The sequence below is a fragment of the Melanotaenia boesemani genome, chromosome 11, assembly GCF_017639745.1.
Source record: "Melanotaenia boesemani isolate fMelBoe1 chromosome 11, fMelBoe1.pri, whole genome shotgun sequence".
Lineage (NCBI taxonomy): Eukaryota > Metazoa > Chordata > Actinopteri > Atheriniformes > Melanotaeniidae > Melanotaenia > Melanotaenia boesemani.
In genome coordinates, this window is record NC_055692.1 from 1,894,713 (window position 1) to 1,913,446 (window position 18,734).

The 18,734-nt window shown below is 46.4% G+C and overlaps 2 protein-coding genes across 5 annotated transcripts in view; one reads left to right on the plus strand and one right to left on the minus strand.

The window, feature by feature from the left end:
- Positions 1–18,734, minus strand: part of snx2 (sorting nexin 2) — a 46,757-nt gene that overhangs the window by 26,235 nt on the left and 1,788 nt on the right. For both annotated transcript variants that reach the window (XM_041998915.1, XM_041998916.1), the window contains exons 2-4: positions 16,575–16,668; positions 15,544–15,704; positions 14,627–14,693 (exon numbers count right to left, since the gene is read on the minus strand). In XM_041998915.1, coding sequence (XP_041854849.1) covers positions 14,627–14,693; positions 15,544–15,704; positions 16,575–16,668 — 322 coding nt within the window. The remainder of the gene's footprint in view (positions 1–14,626; positions 14,694–15,543; positions 15,705–16,574; positions 16,669–18,734) is intronic.
- On the plus strand, positions 6,247–8,543 carry LOC121648678. 3 transcript variants are annotated; one of them, XR_006012011.1, is made up of 3 exons: positions 6,247–7,546; positions 7,746–7,889; positions 8,513–8,543. XR_006012011.1 is itself a non-coding variant. In XM_041998942.1 (2 exons), exons 1-2 carry the CDS (start codon positions 6,617–6,619, stop codon positions 7,782–7,784), a joined length of 969 nt encoding a protein of 322 aa, XP_041854876.1. In that variant the 5' UTR covers positions 6,247–6,616; the 3' UTR covers positions 7,785–7,890. The 3 variants fall into 3 exon arrangements, 1 of the variants encoding a protein (XP_041854876.1); XR_006012012.1 differs by lacking the exon at positions 8,513–8,543 and adding an exon at positions 8,130–8,148; XM_041998942.1 differs by lacking the exon at positions 8,513–8,543 and having other exon boundaries at positions 7,746–7,890.

Sequence of the window (18,734 nt, forward strand, 5' to 3'; positions counted from 1 at the left end):
TAATAACTGATTAATTCTCTGCAATTCCAAACGGTGTGCAAACCGTCTTGGTATGAAAATAAAGCAAACAGGTGTGAAGCATCACCGCTGTGTTAGAGGGCAGAACAAAAGAAGGTTTCTCTTCGCAGGCACCCTAGTATATAAATTTAAAAAGGTCCTGTTAGAGAACAACTTCTGGAGCCAAAGTCTGGATATCAGAATGACTGTGTGCGTTTATATATGTATTTTTTTTTTTTTTAACCTTTATTTAACCAGGTAAAAAAAATGTTTGAGAACCAGTTCTCATTTACAAACATGACCTGGCCAAGACGCCCCAGCAGGAATAAATAACATACATACATATAAACAGACAACTGTGCATACACAGGACCACAATGCAACAATACAATACAAATTAAAAAAACGCAGAGTGAGTACAAATATATAAAAATGAAAGGGGGAAAGGGAGTAGAACACAGTATATAAGACGGATTTATGTGAGAGAAAAAGTAGTGGAGAAATGTTTGTATCTAAGGGAGAGTCAGCATCGTCAGCAGGAACAAGTATCTACAATAATCTGTTGAAGTCTCTGTCTAAACAGAGAAACAGATATTGTGGAAATATTAATACATCAGAGTTGAAAAACAACAGGTGCAGTGGCCCTGGTCAGCACAATATTAATAGTATGACATTATAACATGATATCAAAGTGATGTCAACTAATTACCAGTCAGCCCTAAAAGGCTGTGTGTGTGTATACAGAAATAGTGACAGGCAGGCTATATAAGCTTGGAGAAATGAATGTACGTGGTCTTTATCCTGAAGGGGGTGTCCCCCTGGTCGGCCGAATAAAGGATCATTAAAGACCTCTGTCTGCAGACTCTTAATATCAGCAAGCCCTTTTGATAAAGAATTTATCTACGACATTTGGCGAGCCAGCCAGTTAACCGCTGGGGCCGGACGTGTGGACCGCTTCGACTCACCACTTAAGGAGGTAAGCCCCATTTTAAATCCTTCTGGGTGAAGTGAGCCGAAGCGGAGGGCCGTCCTGGCTACAAGTTGAACTTAGTTATACAGCTGCTGTGACTCTGCTGACAGATAAATTTGTGTGCACACAAATAAAGTAGTTTATGAGGGACCCCACCAATTAGTGGGAGGGGGGTCAGTTTTAAGGAGATATTAAGTAGGTTGAGGACCCCACCAATTAGTGGGAGGGGGGTCAGTTTTAAGGAGATATTAAGTAGGTTGAGGACCCCACCAATTAGTGGGAGGGGGGTCAGTTTTAAGGAGATATTAAGTAGGTTGAGGACCCCACCAATTAGTGGGAGGGGGGTCAGTTTTAAGGGGTAATATTTTAGGGCCCTATCAAAACCTCGGCGTTACTGGACGCGGTCGCCCGGGAACTTTGAGAGGAGGGTCAGTATAGCGGCGAAAGAAGTAATTGGCAACAAAAATAGTAGTGAAAGTGAAGAAAAAGTGAAAGTGATGTGAAAATGCACCGATCGATCCGTTTTGAGTTTCAAATTTAGTAAAGAGTTATTATAAAGGGCCCGCAAGATTGCGAGCTATAGGCTGGTCTTGTACAGGGGGTCAGTTAAGGAGTTTGAGTAGCTTATGACCAGGATCATAAGGACAAAAGGGTGCAAAGATCGATCAAAAATCTGATCCTAAATTAAACAGAGCCAGTAGTGAAAGGTTTAAGCTCTGTAAACCCGGGAAATCTGCGTAAAAGGGGCTTAGCGCAGTACAGCTGTGAAAAACTTTGTTGCAACATTAAATAACGTACGTAGAAAAAAGGAAGGAAAAAGGCTTTATAAACTGACTGTTGACATATTCTTTTTCGACTGCTCACTGAGAGCGAACTTGTGACTTTTAAACTGTGTTTTGACTGTTTTATTTTCCTCTGACTAATGGTGATTTGCCCAGCTGTTGAAGTGTGTGTATGAAGCGGATAGTGTGTGATGCACCGGACAGAAATGTGTGACTGACTGAGTGTGTAACTATCCTTTGATTGCCATACCTCTCTCGCTAAAAAGTAAACTTGTGACTTCTGTGTGGAAAAATAAGGAAAAAGTTTTAAACTGGTTGTTGACTGTCACTTCCCTTCTTACTAAGGGTAATATAACAGCTGATGACTCCTTTGTGTGTAAACCGCCAAGTGTGTGAGTAAGGCGCGTCTGAGCGAAACTTGAGACGAGTGTGTGTATGTGTGAGTGAGCTAAAGAAAAAAAAAAAAAAGGACCAGTGTAATTGGAGATCGAAGCAGCTGCTGGGAATACTGAAAAACTTATGCATGAGACAGAGGCCTCTGTTTGCAGTGATATTGCATGTTGCATGTTGAAAAGAGTATAATCTGAATTGAAGTGCATAGATTGACTCGTTCCCCCAACTCACAAGATAGTGGTCTGGTAAAATCTGACACTAAGCTACTTGCTAACGCGCATAGACACAAGCACTGACAAAAATAAAATAGTGCTCTGCTCTTGTGCAGCTACAAGGATGTAATCTGTACTATTATTATAGCTGTTAAAATAAAACCGCTGAACTCTTTTGGTTTCCTTCCAACAGAACACGACTCCTCCCATTGGATTGACACCAAGAAATAGGACACGGAGTTGCAGCACACCCAAGTGGATTCCATTTGAGTTGCATGATTATCATATTGTATTAAAAAGCAGAGTTGATTGAATAGAATAATGATGAGTACGCCCCAGGCTATTGTTTGTATCCGTTATCCCCACAGGATGAAAGAGATTCAACACATGTCTGAGAAATGGTGCAGAAGGACAAAAAATTTGATAGATCCATGGCCTGTTACAGGAAGCTTTGATCAGAAACTTTGTGAAATAATGCAACATCGCATTGAGGATTATAAAGCTGGAAATAATTCTAAGAAACGACAAAAGAAACGACAGCTTGAGTTGGAAATTTTAAACTTATTTAAAAATAGCAAGCAAATTAAAAGAAATGTCGAAACGATTGTGTCTTTTACGGATAATCCGGGGGAAACTGAAAACTGTACTAACGCAGAACTTTTCCCAAACTTAACAGGAACAATAAAGATAGATGGAAACTTTAATCTTGATGACCAGCAAAGCCTTCCAGGGGTACCAGCTAATGCTGACGTGTCGGGAACCGTAAGTAACGTTCATGACAGGTCATCTGTTGCTTCAAGGGTCGCTGAGGTAGCACTTCCTGTTCCAGACCCACTCAACTCCAGACAGAGGAGCCTGTCTTTACCACCAAACACTGGAGAAGCCCAGGCCCAGGTCAGACAGCGTCCGGCTTCTGCCCATTCTCCTCAAAGGCAGGAAACCCCTCCCCACATGACAATCCCAAAATACTGTAGTACACAGCGACGTCAGTCTGGAATCATTAACTGTTACCAGGATCGAACCGAATTGGCTCGGAAAGGTAAGACAGATGATAGCTTTTGGATGAACTTAGGACCACGTCAGCAAGATTTGCAACGTGAGTTGGGACGGAGCCAGATAGTTGAGATGGAACAGGAAATAGATGATTTAAATGAGGAGGTGGAGGAGGGGGCGACCTCGAGGGGCGGAGTTTCCATGCCTGCATGCTTGCAGAAACCCGGCACGTCCGCAGGGGTCCCTAGAGATGAATATGATTTAAGATACAGGCCTAACATCAGACCTCCTGACAGATTGAGGGGGGGGGGAGTTCCCAATTCTGATAAGGGGAACAAGGGCTGATTATCATCCTTTTTCAGCTCGGGACCTGACAGGTTTGGTCTCAGAGCTCCCTCAAATATCCGCAGGAGGAGGCAAGTGGATTAAGGCTTTGGAATCAAACACGGCTGGAACATTTCTTTCACTGGGTGACATCAAAGCTGTCCTCGCTCAGGTTTTGGGGTTGTCTAAAATGCAGCAGTTTTTCAGAGACAATGAACTGGACTGGATTTTGAGTGAAAGGGCAGATGGAACAGAATTAGCAGCCTATAAGGGGGTGATTTGGCAAGGAATACGCAAACAGTACCCTAATAAAATTGATGTTGATGCTTTGAAAGGGGAACCTCTGAAGGACGACCAGAACCCAGCAGCATACATCGATACACAGTTAAAAAGGTGGCGTCAAGAGTCTCAGAAAGATGTGGAAAATGATCCTATTTTGCTCACTCTTTTCAGAAATGCAGTCATCGATTCGATGCCGAAGGATGTCAGCAGACGTTTGGAGGATGTCGTTGGTCTAACATCTATGCCAGCACAACAGTTCCGTGATCATGTGATTCATGCAGTAACCCGATACAGAAAAGACCTAACCAAGACTTCTGAACAGGACCTCCAGATTCAAAGGAAGCTGGCACAGATGCAACTAAATGATTTGCAAGGCAAGCTGAAAGAAAAGGTTCAAGCTGTTGTGTTTACAGATCCAGGTGCGGGTCAGACTGCTGGAGTTCCTGAGTCAACACAGGCCGCTAGGGGTCCCCAGCCGTTCCGCCCTTCATACTCAAGGCTTGGTACTCCCTCGTCTGGGGCGTGGCAGGGATCCAACCGCTGCTGGTATTGTGGCATGTATAGACACTTTGCAAGGGCTTGCCCACGTTTTATGCCCCTCCCAGCAGGTGGTCCTGGAAGAAACGGAGGCGTCCCTAGAAGAGGTGGAGGTGGAGCCCTGGGTGGCACACGACCAAGACCCTCTCAGTTTTAGGGGGGTCCCGAGGATCCTGCGGGTAAAGGTTCGTACCCATTGATTATGCATACACGCACCGACCCCATGATAAATGTACAAATTGAGGATCGACAGGTCCAAATGATGATTGACACGGGGGCGACCCATTCATGCATACAGGGATCCCTTGCCAAGAACCTTCCCATGTCAAACAACTTCGTGAAGACAGTAGGATTCTCGGGAAAAAGTCAATTGGTTCCTATTACTGCTCCCGTTAAAATAAAAGTAGGAAATGATGAAATAAAAATACCCATTTTGGTTTCGGACCAAACTCCTGTCAATCTGTTAGGAAGAGATGCACTTTGTAAATTGGGCCTCAAAATTTTATGTTCCCCTTTGGGAATATATGTGGAAAGTTGTGGATTAAACCTACAAATGAATGCCCAAGCAGAACCAGCAAATGTTTATTGGCTGGGGAACATAGAGGGGCTTCTGGGTTCGGAGTTGGAGAAATGGAAGACATGCATAAAGGCCTGGGCCCCGGAAGGTTCTCCACCAACATTACCTCCTCACTGTACAATGTTCTTTGATCCATCAGCCAGCTCAACCTTTCAGGATAAGTGGGAAAAGGAGACGGATGGAGTGATGGTTAAAATACAGGCTCCATATATCCTGATTGGAGGCCAAGGCGCAGCATTAAAGGTAAACCACAATACCTTTATTGATAAATGGTACTGTGTTACTCAATCCTTACCACACATTACACTGTTGGTAAACCCAGGATACCAGTCCAGGGACCTCGGTCCGATGGTAAGAACCGCAGAACACTTGACATGGAACAGTACAGAGAACCCGTTAATCTCTCCTTCAGATGATGGATCAATGTTAAGGATTAGGTGTGATCTGTCATTACATGCAACACCTCAGATGGTGGTGCTACCTGGAAAAAGCATAATGATGACATGCAAAACCAACCCCCTTGGATTTAACAGTGATCTGGAAACTGATATTTTAACACAGGTTCCGGACCAACTGTGGTCCAGACATGAGACGGATGTGGGACTGGTAGTTTCAGCCAGCCCAGTTACTGTCAAATTAAAACCAGGTGCAGTTTTACCTTGGCGGCCACAATACAAACTTAATCCCGCAGATAAAGAAGGGATTGGAATCCTAATTGATGGTTTTTTAAAAAGCAGGAGTGCTGATTGAGATTTCTAGTCCTTGTAACACCCCAATTCTTGCAGTTCTAAAAGCAGATAAATCAAAGTACCGACTGGTCCATGATCTAAGGGCGATCAATGCCATTCTTGAAGATGTCGCTGCAGACTTCGCAAATCCTCACACACTGTTGAATGCCATCCCTACTAAAGCTAAGTTTTTTACAGTAGTGGATCTTTGTTCAGCATTTTTCAGTATCCCTCTGGCAGAAGAGTCACGATATCTGTTTTCGTTTACCTTTAGAGGTCGACAATACAGCTACGCCAGAATGCCCCAGGGACTGACAAGCAGCCCCGCGTGGTTTGATCGCGTGGTGAGTCAGGATCTACAGGAGCTGGATTTGAGCGGCGTCCTAATCCGGTATGTAGACGATATATTGATTTGTTCAGACACCATTGAAGATTGTCAGCGCGACTCGATCAAAGTGCTGCAGAGACTGGCAGAATGTGGACACAAAGCTTCTCGGACAAAACTGCAATTCTGCCAGCCTCAGGTGGAATTCCTTGGCAGAGTAATCTCCCATGGAACAATAGCTCTGTCTCCTGACCACCTCAAAGGCATAAGTCGAGCACCGCGTCCACAGACATGCGCGCAACTAATGACCTTTTAAGGTATCACAGGATTCAGCGCGGAGTGGTTGGAGGACTACGCAGTAAAGACGGCGCCGCTTAGGGATCTCCTGAAGTCCTCTGAAGCCAAGACTTTAAAGAAGTCTTTGGAGTGGACCACAGAGGCACTGTTGGCTTTTGATGTGCTCAAGCAGGAACTGCAAAATGCCCCAGCGCTGAAAATGCCAGAATATGATAAACTTTTCTATCTTTACGTTTCAAACAGATGCAACATGTACGCAACGGCTGTATTGGCACAAGACTCATGTGCTGGTGGAAGGAAACAACCCATCGCTTACTACAGTGCAAGGTTGGACGACGTAGCACGAGGGTGGCCCCCCTGCTACCAGGGCCTCGCAGCTGTTCACATGGCGTATGAAAAGGCGTCTGCAATAACTAAGTCATATCCTGTGGTTATTTACACCCATCATAAAATCACAGAGTTGATCAATCACAGCAAACTTGTTCTGACAACAGCACGTTGCCTTCAGTATCTACCATTGCTCACCTATCCAGATGTAACAATTAAGAGATGTGAGACCACAAATCCTGCTAATATGTTACCTTTTGAATTTGAAGGTGATACGCACGAGTGCGTCGCTGAGACCACGAGGTACACAAAACTGAGACCGGACTTGGAATCTGAGCCGTTGGACAACGCACAGGTCACGTACTATGTAGATGGGTCATGCTTTCGAGACCACATGGGAACTCACGCAGGCTACGCCGTGGTGCAACAAAAGGAAGGGACGTTTGTGACAATAAAAGCTGAAAAGTGTTTACAACCTTGCTCTGCACAATTAGCTGAATTGTATGGACTTACTGCAGCTTGTGAACTTGCTAAAGACTCCTCTGCTAATATCTACACAGATTCAGCATACGCTCACGGAGTATGTCACCTGTTCGGAGCAGTTTGGAAACTGCGCGGCTTTCAAAAATCAGATGGTAAACCTGTTCGGCATGGGAAACAGATTATGAAGCTAATCTCGGCCATGATGCTTCCACATCGATTGGCCATTATCAAGTGTCCTGCTCATCAAAAAGACAACTCCATCACCACGATGGGAAACAACGCGGCAGACGAAGCTGCAAAGCACGCTTCAGGTTGCAAGGTCGCCGTCTTGGCCCCAGCTGTGGAGTTGGAACCATCTGTCACACCCGACGATATTACACTAATGCAAGCGCGTGCCAGCGCGAGTGAACAAAACATGTGGGAAAAAAGGGGTGCTACAAAAGATGGGCGAGGGTTATGGCGGTCACATACCGGCCTGATTGTCGCTCCAATCTCACTTTTGTCTCTTTTAATTCCAGAGTGTCACAAACCAGACCACTGTGGGCGAGATGAGGTGATACATCGAATACAACAACAGGGTTATTGGGCGCCGTACCTGCAGGCATTGGTGACGGATGCGCTTAATCGGTGCGAGATATGCTCGCAGAACAACGTTCGAAAAGGTATTGTTACCCCCACAGCGCGAATACCTGTCCCGGAAGGCCCGTTTCGTCATCTGATTTTAGATTTTGTGGACATGCTGGTCCCGGTACACGGTAAGCGCTACCTTTTGGTGGTTTTTGATCATTTCAGTCGTTGGGTGGAGGCCACTCCATCAAAGGACATGGGGGCGGGAACAGTCATAAAGTTCCTGGTCCGTGAGGTGATCCCTAGGTTTGGCTTACCGTCCATCCTTTCATCAGACTCGGGACCAGCATTTATCAACAAGGTCTACAAAGGCGTTCTACGCCAGCTCGGAATCAAAGTCCGTCACGGAAGTATCTACACTCCCTCCAGCCAGGGAGGGGTGGAACGAGTGAATGGCACACTTAAAGCAAAAATTAATAAGATTTGTGCATGTACTGGTTTGCGGTGGCATGACGCATTACCGCTGGCCCTAATGAGTTATCGCATGCAAGCTCATCGGGTCACACATTTGTCTCCTCATGAAATGTTAACAGATCGTCCCATGCCGGGCCCGCAGTTTCGGGGTCCTTTTAAGGGGCCCCCGCTGGAGCAGTAGGAGAAGGAGCTGCACAGTTATATGAAACAGTTGTCTGCTATCCATAAAGCAATTTATTTTCAGGAAAAAGCGAACGAGCCAAAACCTGTCTCTGTGACATCTGGTCCAGTGGTGCCCGGGGATAAGGTGTACATTAAGGAGTTTCGAAGAAAGTGGAACACTCCTAGACGCCGAGGTCCTTACACGGTGGTCCGTGCCACACCGACTTCGGTCCAGGTCGAAGGGAGCGTTGCTTGGCATCATCTGAACCATTGTTCGTTGGCACCTACGACCAACAACTGCAAAACGGGCCCTGGGGACTGGTCGGATTGTACAGCGTTCTCAAATGACCAGTCCCCCAAAAGGGGAAGTATCACCTCGCATGCAGCTGACGAAGATAGTCCTGTCAGGGCAGATTCAGAGTTGCCGCCCGATGATGTTGAGTTTGACATTCCTTTGGTTTCTTCTTCTGGGCGGGACAGGGATCTCGGCAGGGACAATTCAACCAATCCGGACCCGAAGCAGCAGCCACCACGTCGTCCCATCACCAGGGCCTTCTCAAGGAAACAGAGGGGCAACTGCGCAACGAGGGAGCGACCTCAGTGACCAAGGGGAGTACGACTCACATGCCAAATGTCATTATCAGTCAGGTCTCTTGCCGGCATGCACCCGCACACATCTACACACTACCCGTGACTCAGTATTTCAGACAGATGTTGCCCTTTTGGCACAACATAGGCGGAAAGTAAGATCAATTAAGGAACAAGATGTAGAGGGGCATAACATTCCAGTGAATCCTGGGATGGATGATGAACACGGTGCTCAGGGAGGAGAGGCTTTGGGGTCCAGGCTAGACCCTCTGGGCTCAGACTTAAGTGTTTATGTTACCACAGCTGCAGCTGCCAAGAAATGGGGAGTTCACTTTGTAGAGGAGGAGTCCACTCCCCCTCTAGCTGTGGTTCCAGCCCAGGAGCCGGATAAGGTTGGTCTTGTAACAATCACTACTCCACGCCCACAGGCCGGAATAGGTAACCATCAGTCAGTACCAGGAGGACTGGGGTATGAACACTTAGCACGTATAACATCCTTAATGGTTGACCAGGTATGGGCTGCTGCATGGAACACGCTGGAAGGTCTGTTGGAAATTGGAAAGGTTGTAAGTTCATACCAGACCACAGGTAACACCCCTGTTGTGAATAAAGTTGATTCTATAACTGAACCGCAGCCCACCGTGGTTATCAATGGCCAACCAGACAATGGGGTGGTTGAGTCATTCACTCTTCCCCCTCAAGGGTTAGATACTTTGGTAAATAGTTATCATGATAAAACTTTAGAGGGGGGGGAGGATGTAAAAGGGCAACCGGAAGTACGAGGGTTTAGACCTAGTGAAGATTACTTATGGAAGGAAGCGATGGCCAATACTTGGTATCGCTGGGCTTGGCTGTCAGTAAAGGAAATGACATCGGAGGAATGCATATGGTGCTCAAAGGCGCCTGGAGCCCCTCCGGTTGTTGTCCCAGATAAGTACAGCTCTTGGGAGTGTGCCCAGGAACAACGCCGAGTGTGTAAAGAAGAAGCGTTCAAGTCTGCAACGACGAATGCTTTCTTCGGGCTCCCGATGTGTGGTATGAAGTGTAGATTACTTTATGGGGCCCAGAGGATGCATGGTTATTTGAATAAATATAGGGGTTACAAAATCCAGGAATTGTGTGAACCTTACCAGGTGGCAAATACCGCCATGGCCCCTCCCACGGTTTACGAGGTGGACTATAACGCCGCATACGAGTGTTTTGCCAGCGGAGGATTTCTCCAGCAAAATGGGATAATGGTGGGGAACACGACGGTAAGATGTAATGTCACATGGGTATTATCATGGTTCCCAGAGTCTGGTATGTCTCCTCTCTTCATAACTAAAGCAGTATGGTTTGAAAACCCGGAGCCCCCACATCAGGACTGTCAGAATATGTCTATCACGGTTCCAACCCTATTTTGGTTCGGAGACCAATCACATGCGGTCGCTGATAGTTTCTGGTTATGTGGAAATAATCTGCTACGTAGCACCCTACCCCCCTCTTGGGTGGGGTTGTGTGCTACTGTTCGCTTAAAGGTGCCAGCTATGGTAGTATACAATGGTGTAAATAGTATTCTTAACTTAAAACAAGACAAGGGCGCGCTGCGTAGGAGTAGGCGTCAGGTCTCGGGTTCTCATGGGGTATATCGGGATGCAATTGGAATTGCTAAAGGGATTCCTGTGGAATTTTCGGCCAGAAATGAAGTAGTGGCCGGCATAGAATCTATACTACCATGGATAACGGTGAATAAAAATGTTAACTGGATAAATTATATATATTATAATCAACAGCGGTTGTTTAACCACACCATCGAGGGACTGAGTGCTCTAGGAGAACAGCTGCATGAGACTAGCAGACTCGCACTTCAGAACCGGCAAGCACTAGATTGGCTTCTGGCAGATAAGGGTGGAATATGTCAAATGTTCGGGGAAGACTGTTGTACCTTTATTCCAGCTAATACAGCGCCGGATGGTTCCTTTACATCGGCCATGGATGAGATAATACGGGTGGGAAGGGAGGTGCGAGAGCATGCTGGGAAGAGCGACTGGTCCCTTGATTGGTTGGACCAGTTAATGGCTGACTGGAAAAATGTATTGATAAAGGTGGGAGTTGGGTCAGCTTTGGTTCTGATCCTTCTTTTCTTGTTTGGCATGTGCATCGTTCCCGCCCTGAGGAGAGCATGGAGTACGAGTCTCAAGAAACAGACCTCTGTCATCATGGCTGCCCAAGTGGTCCGTGCTGAATTGGACCTGTAATGTCTCACTGGGGTTGGACAAAGGGTCGGCAGCCTGTGACGAAAGGCTGGTGACCCAACACTCCTGGTTGCCTCCGGACTGGAAAAAGACTATCTTGTGTTATTCACGTGTGGTTTTTGTAGTCAGAAATCTTCTGTAATAGGTTATCCTTGTGAAAACAGATTGTAATGGAGTTTCTTTGTTGTGTGTGTAAGGTTACTTTCTGTCATAGTACTTAGAAGGTCTCATGCAGGGGTTCACTGGCCTACCCGTGCCTGAGTGTCAAGTAAGATCAAAAGTTACCGGTGCTCGCCCAGAGGGGGGGCACGGGGGAATTTTTTCTCCCTTCGGGGTTTTTTCGCCCTCGTACGGGAGGTTCAGATTGGCTCCTATGTTATGCTTGAGACCTGCGTGTGTGGACAAGTGTGCGTAAGAAGGTTTCCCTATTGTAAGTTTCAGAGTATCGTCTTAGGGCCGATTACTCTGAAATATTTGAAAGGGGGAAATGTGGAAATATTAATACATCAGAGTTGAAAAACAACAGGTGCAGTGGCCCTGGTCAGCACAATATTAATAGTATGACATTATAACATGATATCAAAGTGATGTCAACTAATTACCAGTCAGCCCTAAAAGGCTGTGTGTGTGTATACAGAAATAGTGACAGGCAGGCTATATAAGCTTGGAGAAATGAATGTACGTGGTCTTTATCCTGAAGGGGGTGTCCCCCTGGTCGGCCGAATAAAGGATCATTAAAGACCTCTGTCTGCAGACTCTTAATATCAGCAAGCCCTTTTGATAAAGAATTTATCTACGACAATATCAGAGCTGGAAGTTTGAGAGTGTTCTGCAGTGTATTCCAGTCATATGCAGCAGCAAAGTGGAAGGCGTTACGGCCGAAAACAGTGGTGGTTTTGGGAATGATGAGCTTAATAAATTCGGTTGACCTGGTGTGATAAGTGCTGCGAGCGAGGTGGAGAAGAGATGAGAGATAGAAAGGTGTCTTGTGTAAGATTGACTTGTAAATAAAAAGAAACCAATAATGGAGTCACCGAGTGTGAAGGGAGGGCCAGCCCACCAATTTATAGAGATCACAGTGGTGGGTGTGGAAAGGGGCGTTTGTGGCAAAGCGTATGGCTGAGTGGTAGAGAGTGTCTAGTTTTTTAAGGGCTGAGCTTGGTGCCATTTTATAAATGATGTCGCCATAGTCAAAAATTGGGAGTAAGGTCAATTTGACTAAAATGCATTTGGTTGCGTGAGTGAAAGAGGCTTTATTACGGAAAAGAAACGCTAGTCTGGCTTTTATTTTGGCTTGGAGATTATTTATGTGGGTGACGAATGACAGAGATGAATCCAGCCAGATGCCCAGGTACTTATAGGAGTTGACATAATCCAAAGCCGTGCCGTCTAGGCAGGTGAGTATTGGTAGGGTGTCAGCCCCAGTTTTCCGACTAAAAAGGATGCACTTTGTTTTAATGGAGTTGAGGCGAAGGTGAAGGTTGTGGAAGGACTGCTCTACTGAAGTGAGGCTGAGTTGATGAACCGCTGCAGCAGCTTGTGGGGAGGGGCCGACTGAATACAGAATGGTGTCATCGGCGTACAGGTGGATCCGAGAGCTGCCAGCAGCTTTATCTATGTCATTGATGTAAATGGAGAAAAGGGTGGGGCCCAAAATAGACCCTTGAGGCATACCTTTCGAAATAATGAGTGGTTCTGACATGATATTTTCTGCTTTCACTAACTGGGCACGGTCAGAAAGGAAGCTGGAGAACCAGTCACAGCAGGAGATGGACAGACCAATACTGGAGAGCCTTTGTAGAAGGATCTTATGGTCAACTAAATCTAATGCCTTGGCAAGGTCAATAAAGGTGGCTAAGCAAACCTGCTTGGAGTCTAGTGCTGTGATGACATCATCCAGGACCTTCGCGGTGGCTGTTATACATCCATGGCCAGGCCGAAAGCCAGACTGCAGGTCAGATAGAATGTGGTTTGAGTCAAGGAAGCAGTTTAGTTGTTTGAGCACTAGCTTCTCCAAGACCTTGGCTAAATACGGAAGTATGGAGATAGGTCGGTAGCAGTTTGGATCCGTGCCACAGCCACCTTTGAAGAGTGGAGAAACCATGGCTGATTTCCAGTCGGAGGGGAGGATGGAGTACTGTAAGGACCTATTAAACAGACTTGAGACAGGTGCTGCAATAATGTGAGCAGCTGCTTTCAAGAACCTGGGATGAAGACCATCAAGGCCAGCAGATTTGTTTGGATCCAGCTTAGTGAGCTCATCCTGCACTTCTAAGATGGAGAAAGGTGAGAAGGAAAAAGGTGTGTTGTTCAATGGAGAAGGCTGAGAATCTAATGAGGCTGAGTCGACCTCACTTGCTGAAGCCAAATCTGGACCTGAGACAGGGGAAACTTGGGTCGCATTGACGAAGTGATGGTTGAGAAGTGAGGCCATGCGAGCCTTATCAGTAATAATTTAAATACAGTCTGTATGTTCAATAAAAACATTGTATAAATTGAACTTAAGCGGCAGACGATGGATGATGGATGATGGATGATGAATGGATGGATGGATGGATGGATGGATGGATGGATGATGAATGGATGGATGGATGGGTGGATGGATGATGAATGGATGGATGGATGGATGGATGATGGATGGATGGATGGATGGATGATGAATGGATGGATGGATGGGTGGATGGATGATGAATGGATGGATGGATGGATGGATGGATGATGGATGATGAATGGATGGATGGATGGGTGGATGGATGATGAATGGATGGATGATGGATGATGAATGGATGGATGGATGCATGGATGGATGACAGATGATGGATGGATGCATGGATGGATGACAGATGATGGATGGATGATGGATGATGAATGGATGGATGGATGGATGGATGGACAGATGGATAGATAGATGGATGATGGATGCATGGATGGATGGATGGATGACAGATGATGGATGGATGATGGATAGATAGATGGATGGATGGATGGATGGATAATGAATATTTTATATTTTATATTTTAACTCCGGGTCCATGTGGGACAGGTTCTGGGTCCTGCAAACAGGAGGATCCTGAAGAAACATGAAATACTTTCTGAAATCTGAGCTGCAAGGCGTAAATGTCCGCATAACTCCAAGTGATTTCATTTTAACCAGGATGATGTCATCATGTTTCCATCCATCCCACCAATCATCAGCTGTGAGCAGGGAAACATCTGGGACAAAGAATGACTGACATCTGTCTTCATCCAATCAGATCCAAGAAAGGGAACCGACTCGTGTCAGTCGCGTTTCTCTGACTTTTAACTTCTTGTTTGCTCAAGGACTTTCCAGGTTATTCCAGGAGTACTGAGACATGAAATCAGGGTGCACTCACCAACTTTCTCGGGGTCAGACACTGATATGTGGATGTCGAAAGAATCGCTGCCCTCCTCTTCTTCAATCTGTAGGACAGGAAAGGAAACATCTTCAGATTTTACAGATCTCAGATCAGTTCTCTGTAAAACCCGACGGCTGGAAGTCGGGTGAGAAGGTTTACAGACGATCCTGGACCGTCGAGGATAATTCTTCCCCTGCATAAAGTTAGCAACTATTTTACTTCCTGGTTTTATTTTAAGAGACCACACATGAATAAACACTGCTGTTAATTCACCAGAATAAAAAGTTTTTCATCAGATTCTACAGACCTTCTTCTAACCCTAACCCGGTCCATCCACATTCCTACCCTCACCCAGTCACCAGTTGTGGGAAGTGATTAAAAGAACTAGATCATGGATACGAGCGGCTGAAATGAGTTTCCTCCTCAGGGTGGCCGGGCCCTCATGAGTAGATTAGGTGGCTCAGGGATCTGGTCAGGATGCCTCCTGAGGTGTTGTGGGCCCGTCCCACGGGGAGGAGACCCGGAGAAGGCAGAGCTGGAGGGACTACGTCTCTGTGCTGGTCTTAAGCTCCATCGGCTCTTAAAGATCTCAGAGTTCCAGACTGTACTGGAAGTACACTGGGAGGCAGAGGGACGGGTTCATGGATCAGAAACTGGTTTGGCTGACCCTGAACCAGCCTTTTATTTATTCATCATACACTCCAGATTTCTTGGGAACGCGTTCATTGGGACCACTAGTAGAATCTGGGAAATATTTGGAGTGAGGCGGCCACTTCCACCGCTCCTGGTGCTCCGTGTGCTCCTGGTGCTCCTGCTGCAAAGCTTTCTTCCTGAGGTCTACCGTCGCCATGGAAACATTCCTGCTCTTCAGACTTATCTTGTGTTCAAGCTGAAGAGGTGTGTGTGTTACTTACCTCATCGAACGAGGAGTGTGTGAACATGTCGTCGTGGGCGTGGCCGATGCGAGGGGTGATGACAGAGGTGGGAGGAGTGATGGGGGTGATGGCGGGTGACGGGCCGTCAGACAGCAGGACGTCCCTCTCCGGACTGTCCAACGACACCTCCTCCGTCGCCTCTACAACACACACACATGAAGCCACCTTACACTGAGGAACAGAGGCGGCAAAGTTCATCTGAACATCACATTTCTTATACAAGTGCTTTATTACAGCAGCGTGGCCGCGTAGAACAAAAAGAAAAAGATAAATAAAGATCATGTTATCATATACATGTGATGTGCCTGCATGAAAAATGACTGAAGACAACCAACGAAGAAGAAAACTGGCTCATCTATTGGTTAATGCAGGACAACTTCTGTGTCCATCAGAATAAAACGTGGAGATCCGATCCAGGACGTCTTGGTTCTATCAGAACTTTACCGTGTTCTTCCCGTCCGACCACGAGTTTCTATCCTTCTACATCTCGGTTTTCTTTACCCTTTCCGCTGCAGTCCGCTTCCTACACTTGGTTTACTTGAAGCAAACCACGATCAACATTTGCAGAGTTCAGTTGTGCATTCACACCTCCCCAAACGAACCGGACTTCCTGAGCAAATCAGAAGGGCTGGTGTGAAAGCGCCCCAAAGGCCCATTTACGCCCCCTTACGTACGGAAATAAGTACGTCTGTTTTCAAACCCTCGTACTTCCATGCATCGTTTACGTTGTCATGGATGAAGTCAGTTCATCCACCAGGGGGCAGCGCTGAGGCCAGAGGTTGTTCCCGTGTTCTGAAGTCGGGTTCAGACTCCGGTTGGTGGCGTTAATGCGTCGCTATGAAGCCGTTTCGCCCACCGCGCCCTAACACTCAGCCTTTAAAAGCTCCTGCTCCGGCTGCTAACTGGCTGAAGAGGAAGTGTGTGTGTAATAAATGTTCCAGCGACTGCTCAGCCCAGTTTGAGCCGAAGCTACAGACGTCCAGCTTTCTGCATGATGTGTGAGTTCAAACCTGCGAACAGATCCTCCGTTTCATCGTCGAACAGCGAGTCCTGTTTGGGTCCGTTTGAGCTGGTGCTGATGTCCACAGCCGTCAGACTGGCCGACTGCACACACACAAGAACACACAATCGTCTCTTTCTGAGCTAAATTCACACAAAATAGAAAACAAGCATCCTGCATTTATTACGTGAGCCAGAGGTGGAACTTTAACCTGTTTCTGCAATAGTTCGGTTTGTGTGTAAATTAGTGATATCAGAGAAAAACAGGTAAGAAAATGACACACATATATTTTATATATTATATACATATAACAGATTTTATAATGATTTTACTGACTAGATAAAGACAAACTAAATAAAAAGTCAAAATATGATTAAAAGCATCACAGAAGTTAAATATTTGTGGCTGTTTTTTATAAATGCATCAGAATTAAATTAAATTAACCACGAATTTGTTGAGATTTGACAATTAAAAGTGACTTCTGCACTTCCAAAGGTCAACGTGAGTGATTTCACCCGCAGGAAGCAGAGCAACGACCACGTCTGCACAGCGGCTGTGCAGACTCAACATATTCCAGAGAAGAAGAAAAAAAGGACGTTTCAGCAGTGTGTCATCCATCCTGTTGATCCGGAGCTTCCTCCGAGCATGTGAGGAAACAAGCAGCTTCTCTGGTCACTGGAGGTAAAAACTGATGGATCAGCAGGAGGATGGAGGCAGATAACGTGACGGGTCGGACTCCAGATACCAGGAAGCTCCACGCCGACCCGCTACGCGGCCGAGTTTCCAGTCACCGAGGAAAAACCAGGAAAAACAGCTTCCTGCTGCCGTGAAGCTTCTGGAAGGTCCCACCAGACGGGACGAGAAGTTACAGTTTCATTTAAAAAACCAGCAGAAAGAATAGCTGATTTCTGTCACGGACCGATCGACAACAGAGACACTCGCAGGTGTGTGTATACACACACATATATATATAGTTGGCGTAAAAACCAGGAATTTTACGTGAAAACAACACTAATAAAAATGCTGGAGTCTCTGGAATTCTGCTCTCAGTGGAAACAGTGATTAAAAACAAGTTCAAAACCAGGTTTCCAAAAAACATGGAGATGTTTAATTTCCCAGCTTTTCAGGTTAAGTTTATAATATTTTAACTTTATTCTTTTTTCTCAGTTTCTCTGAGAGAAAATCTGAAAACTGGGAGAAGTGAAGAAGTGGAGCGAATGTGGGCAGCAGGTGGAGGTCTCTCAGGTCGGCACGAAGACGGAGCGCCGGATGAAAACACACCTGTACACACTCAGCTGGAGGGAGGAGGAAGGTAGGGGGATTTTAGCTGAGAGGACAGAAAAGGAGAGGATGGAGGAGAGAAGAGGAAATGATGAGAACGAGGAGTTTCCTTCCTCCTTACTCAGCACACAGGAAGCCGGCTTTCACCACGCTGCAAGAGGTTCGACAAAAACTGAACAAAGATCAACTCAGTCCAAACCTGACAAGATTAACACAAATCAAACCTCCGTTCACTTCACGAGCACATTTAAAACAACCACAGCTGAACAAAGTTCAACAAACAAACAGACAAACAAACAAACAAACAAACAAACAAACAAACAAACAATACAAAAGAAAACGAGAGAAGTTCACGCCTGAAACCTCCAGAACAAAAAACATGCCACAGAAGTTTAATTCAGACTAGAAAGGCCAGCAGGCGGCCCTCGGAGCAGGGATCTTCAAACCTGGAATCTCAGGTCCTCTGAACGGAAAAACGACTTCATGTCATCATTTCTGCTAAAATTCCTCCGGAAACAAACTCCAGGAAAACGGGAACGCAGGACTACGCGTGGTTCCTGAACCTTCGCAGGAAGACGAAGTTTGTGTTCACCCGGTCCAGCAGCCAGACCTGGTTCAGACCCCGCATCCGGTCCAGCAGCCAGACCTGGTTCAGACCCCGCATCCGGTCCAGCAGCCAGACCTGGTTCAGACCCCGCATCCGGTCCAGCAGCCAGACCTGGTTCAGACCCCGCATCCGGTACAGCAGCCAGACCTGGTTCAGCCCCCGCATCCGGTCCAGCAGCCAGACCTGGTTCAGCCCCCGCATCCGGTCCAGCAGCCAGACCTGGTTCAGACCCCGCATCCGGTCCAGCAGCCAGGCCTGGTTCAGACCCCCGCATCCGGTACA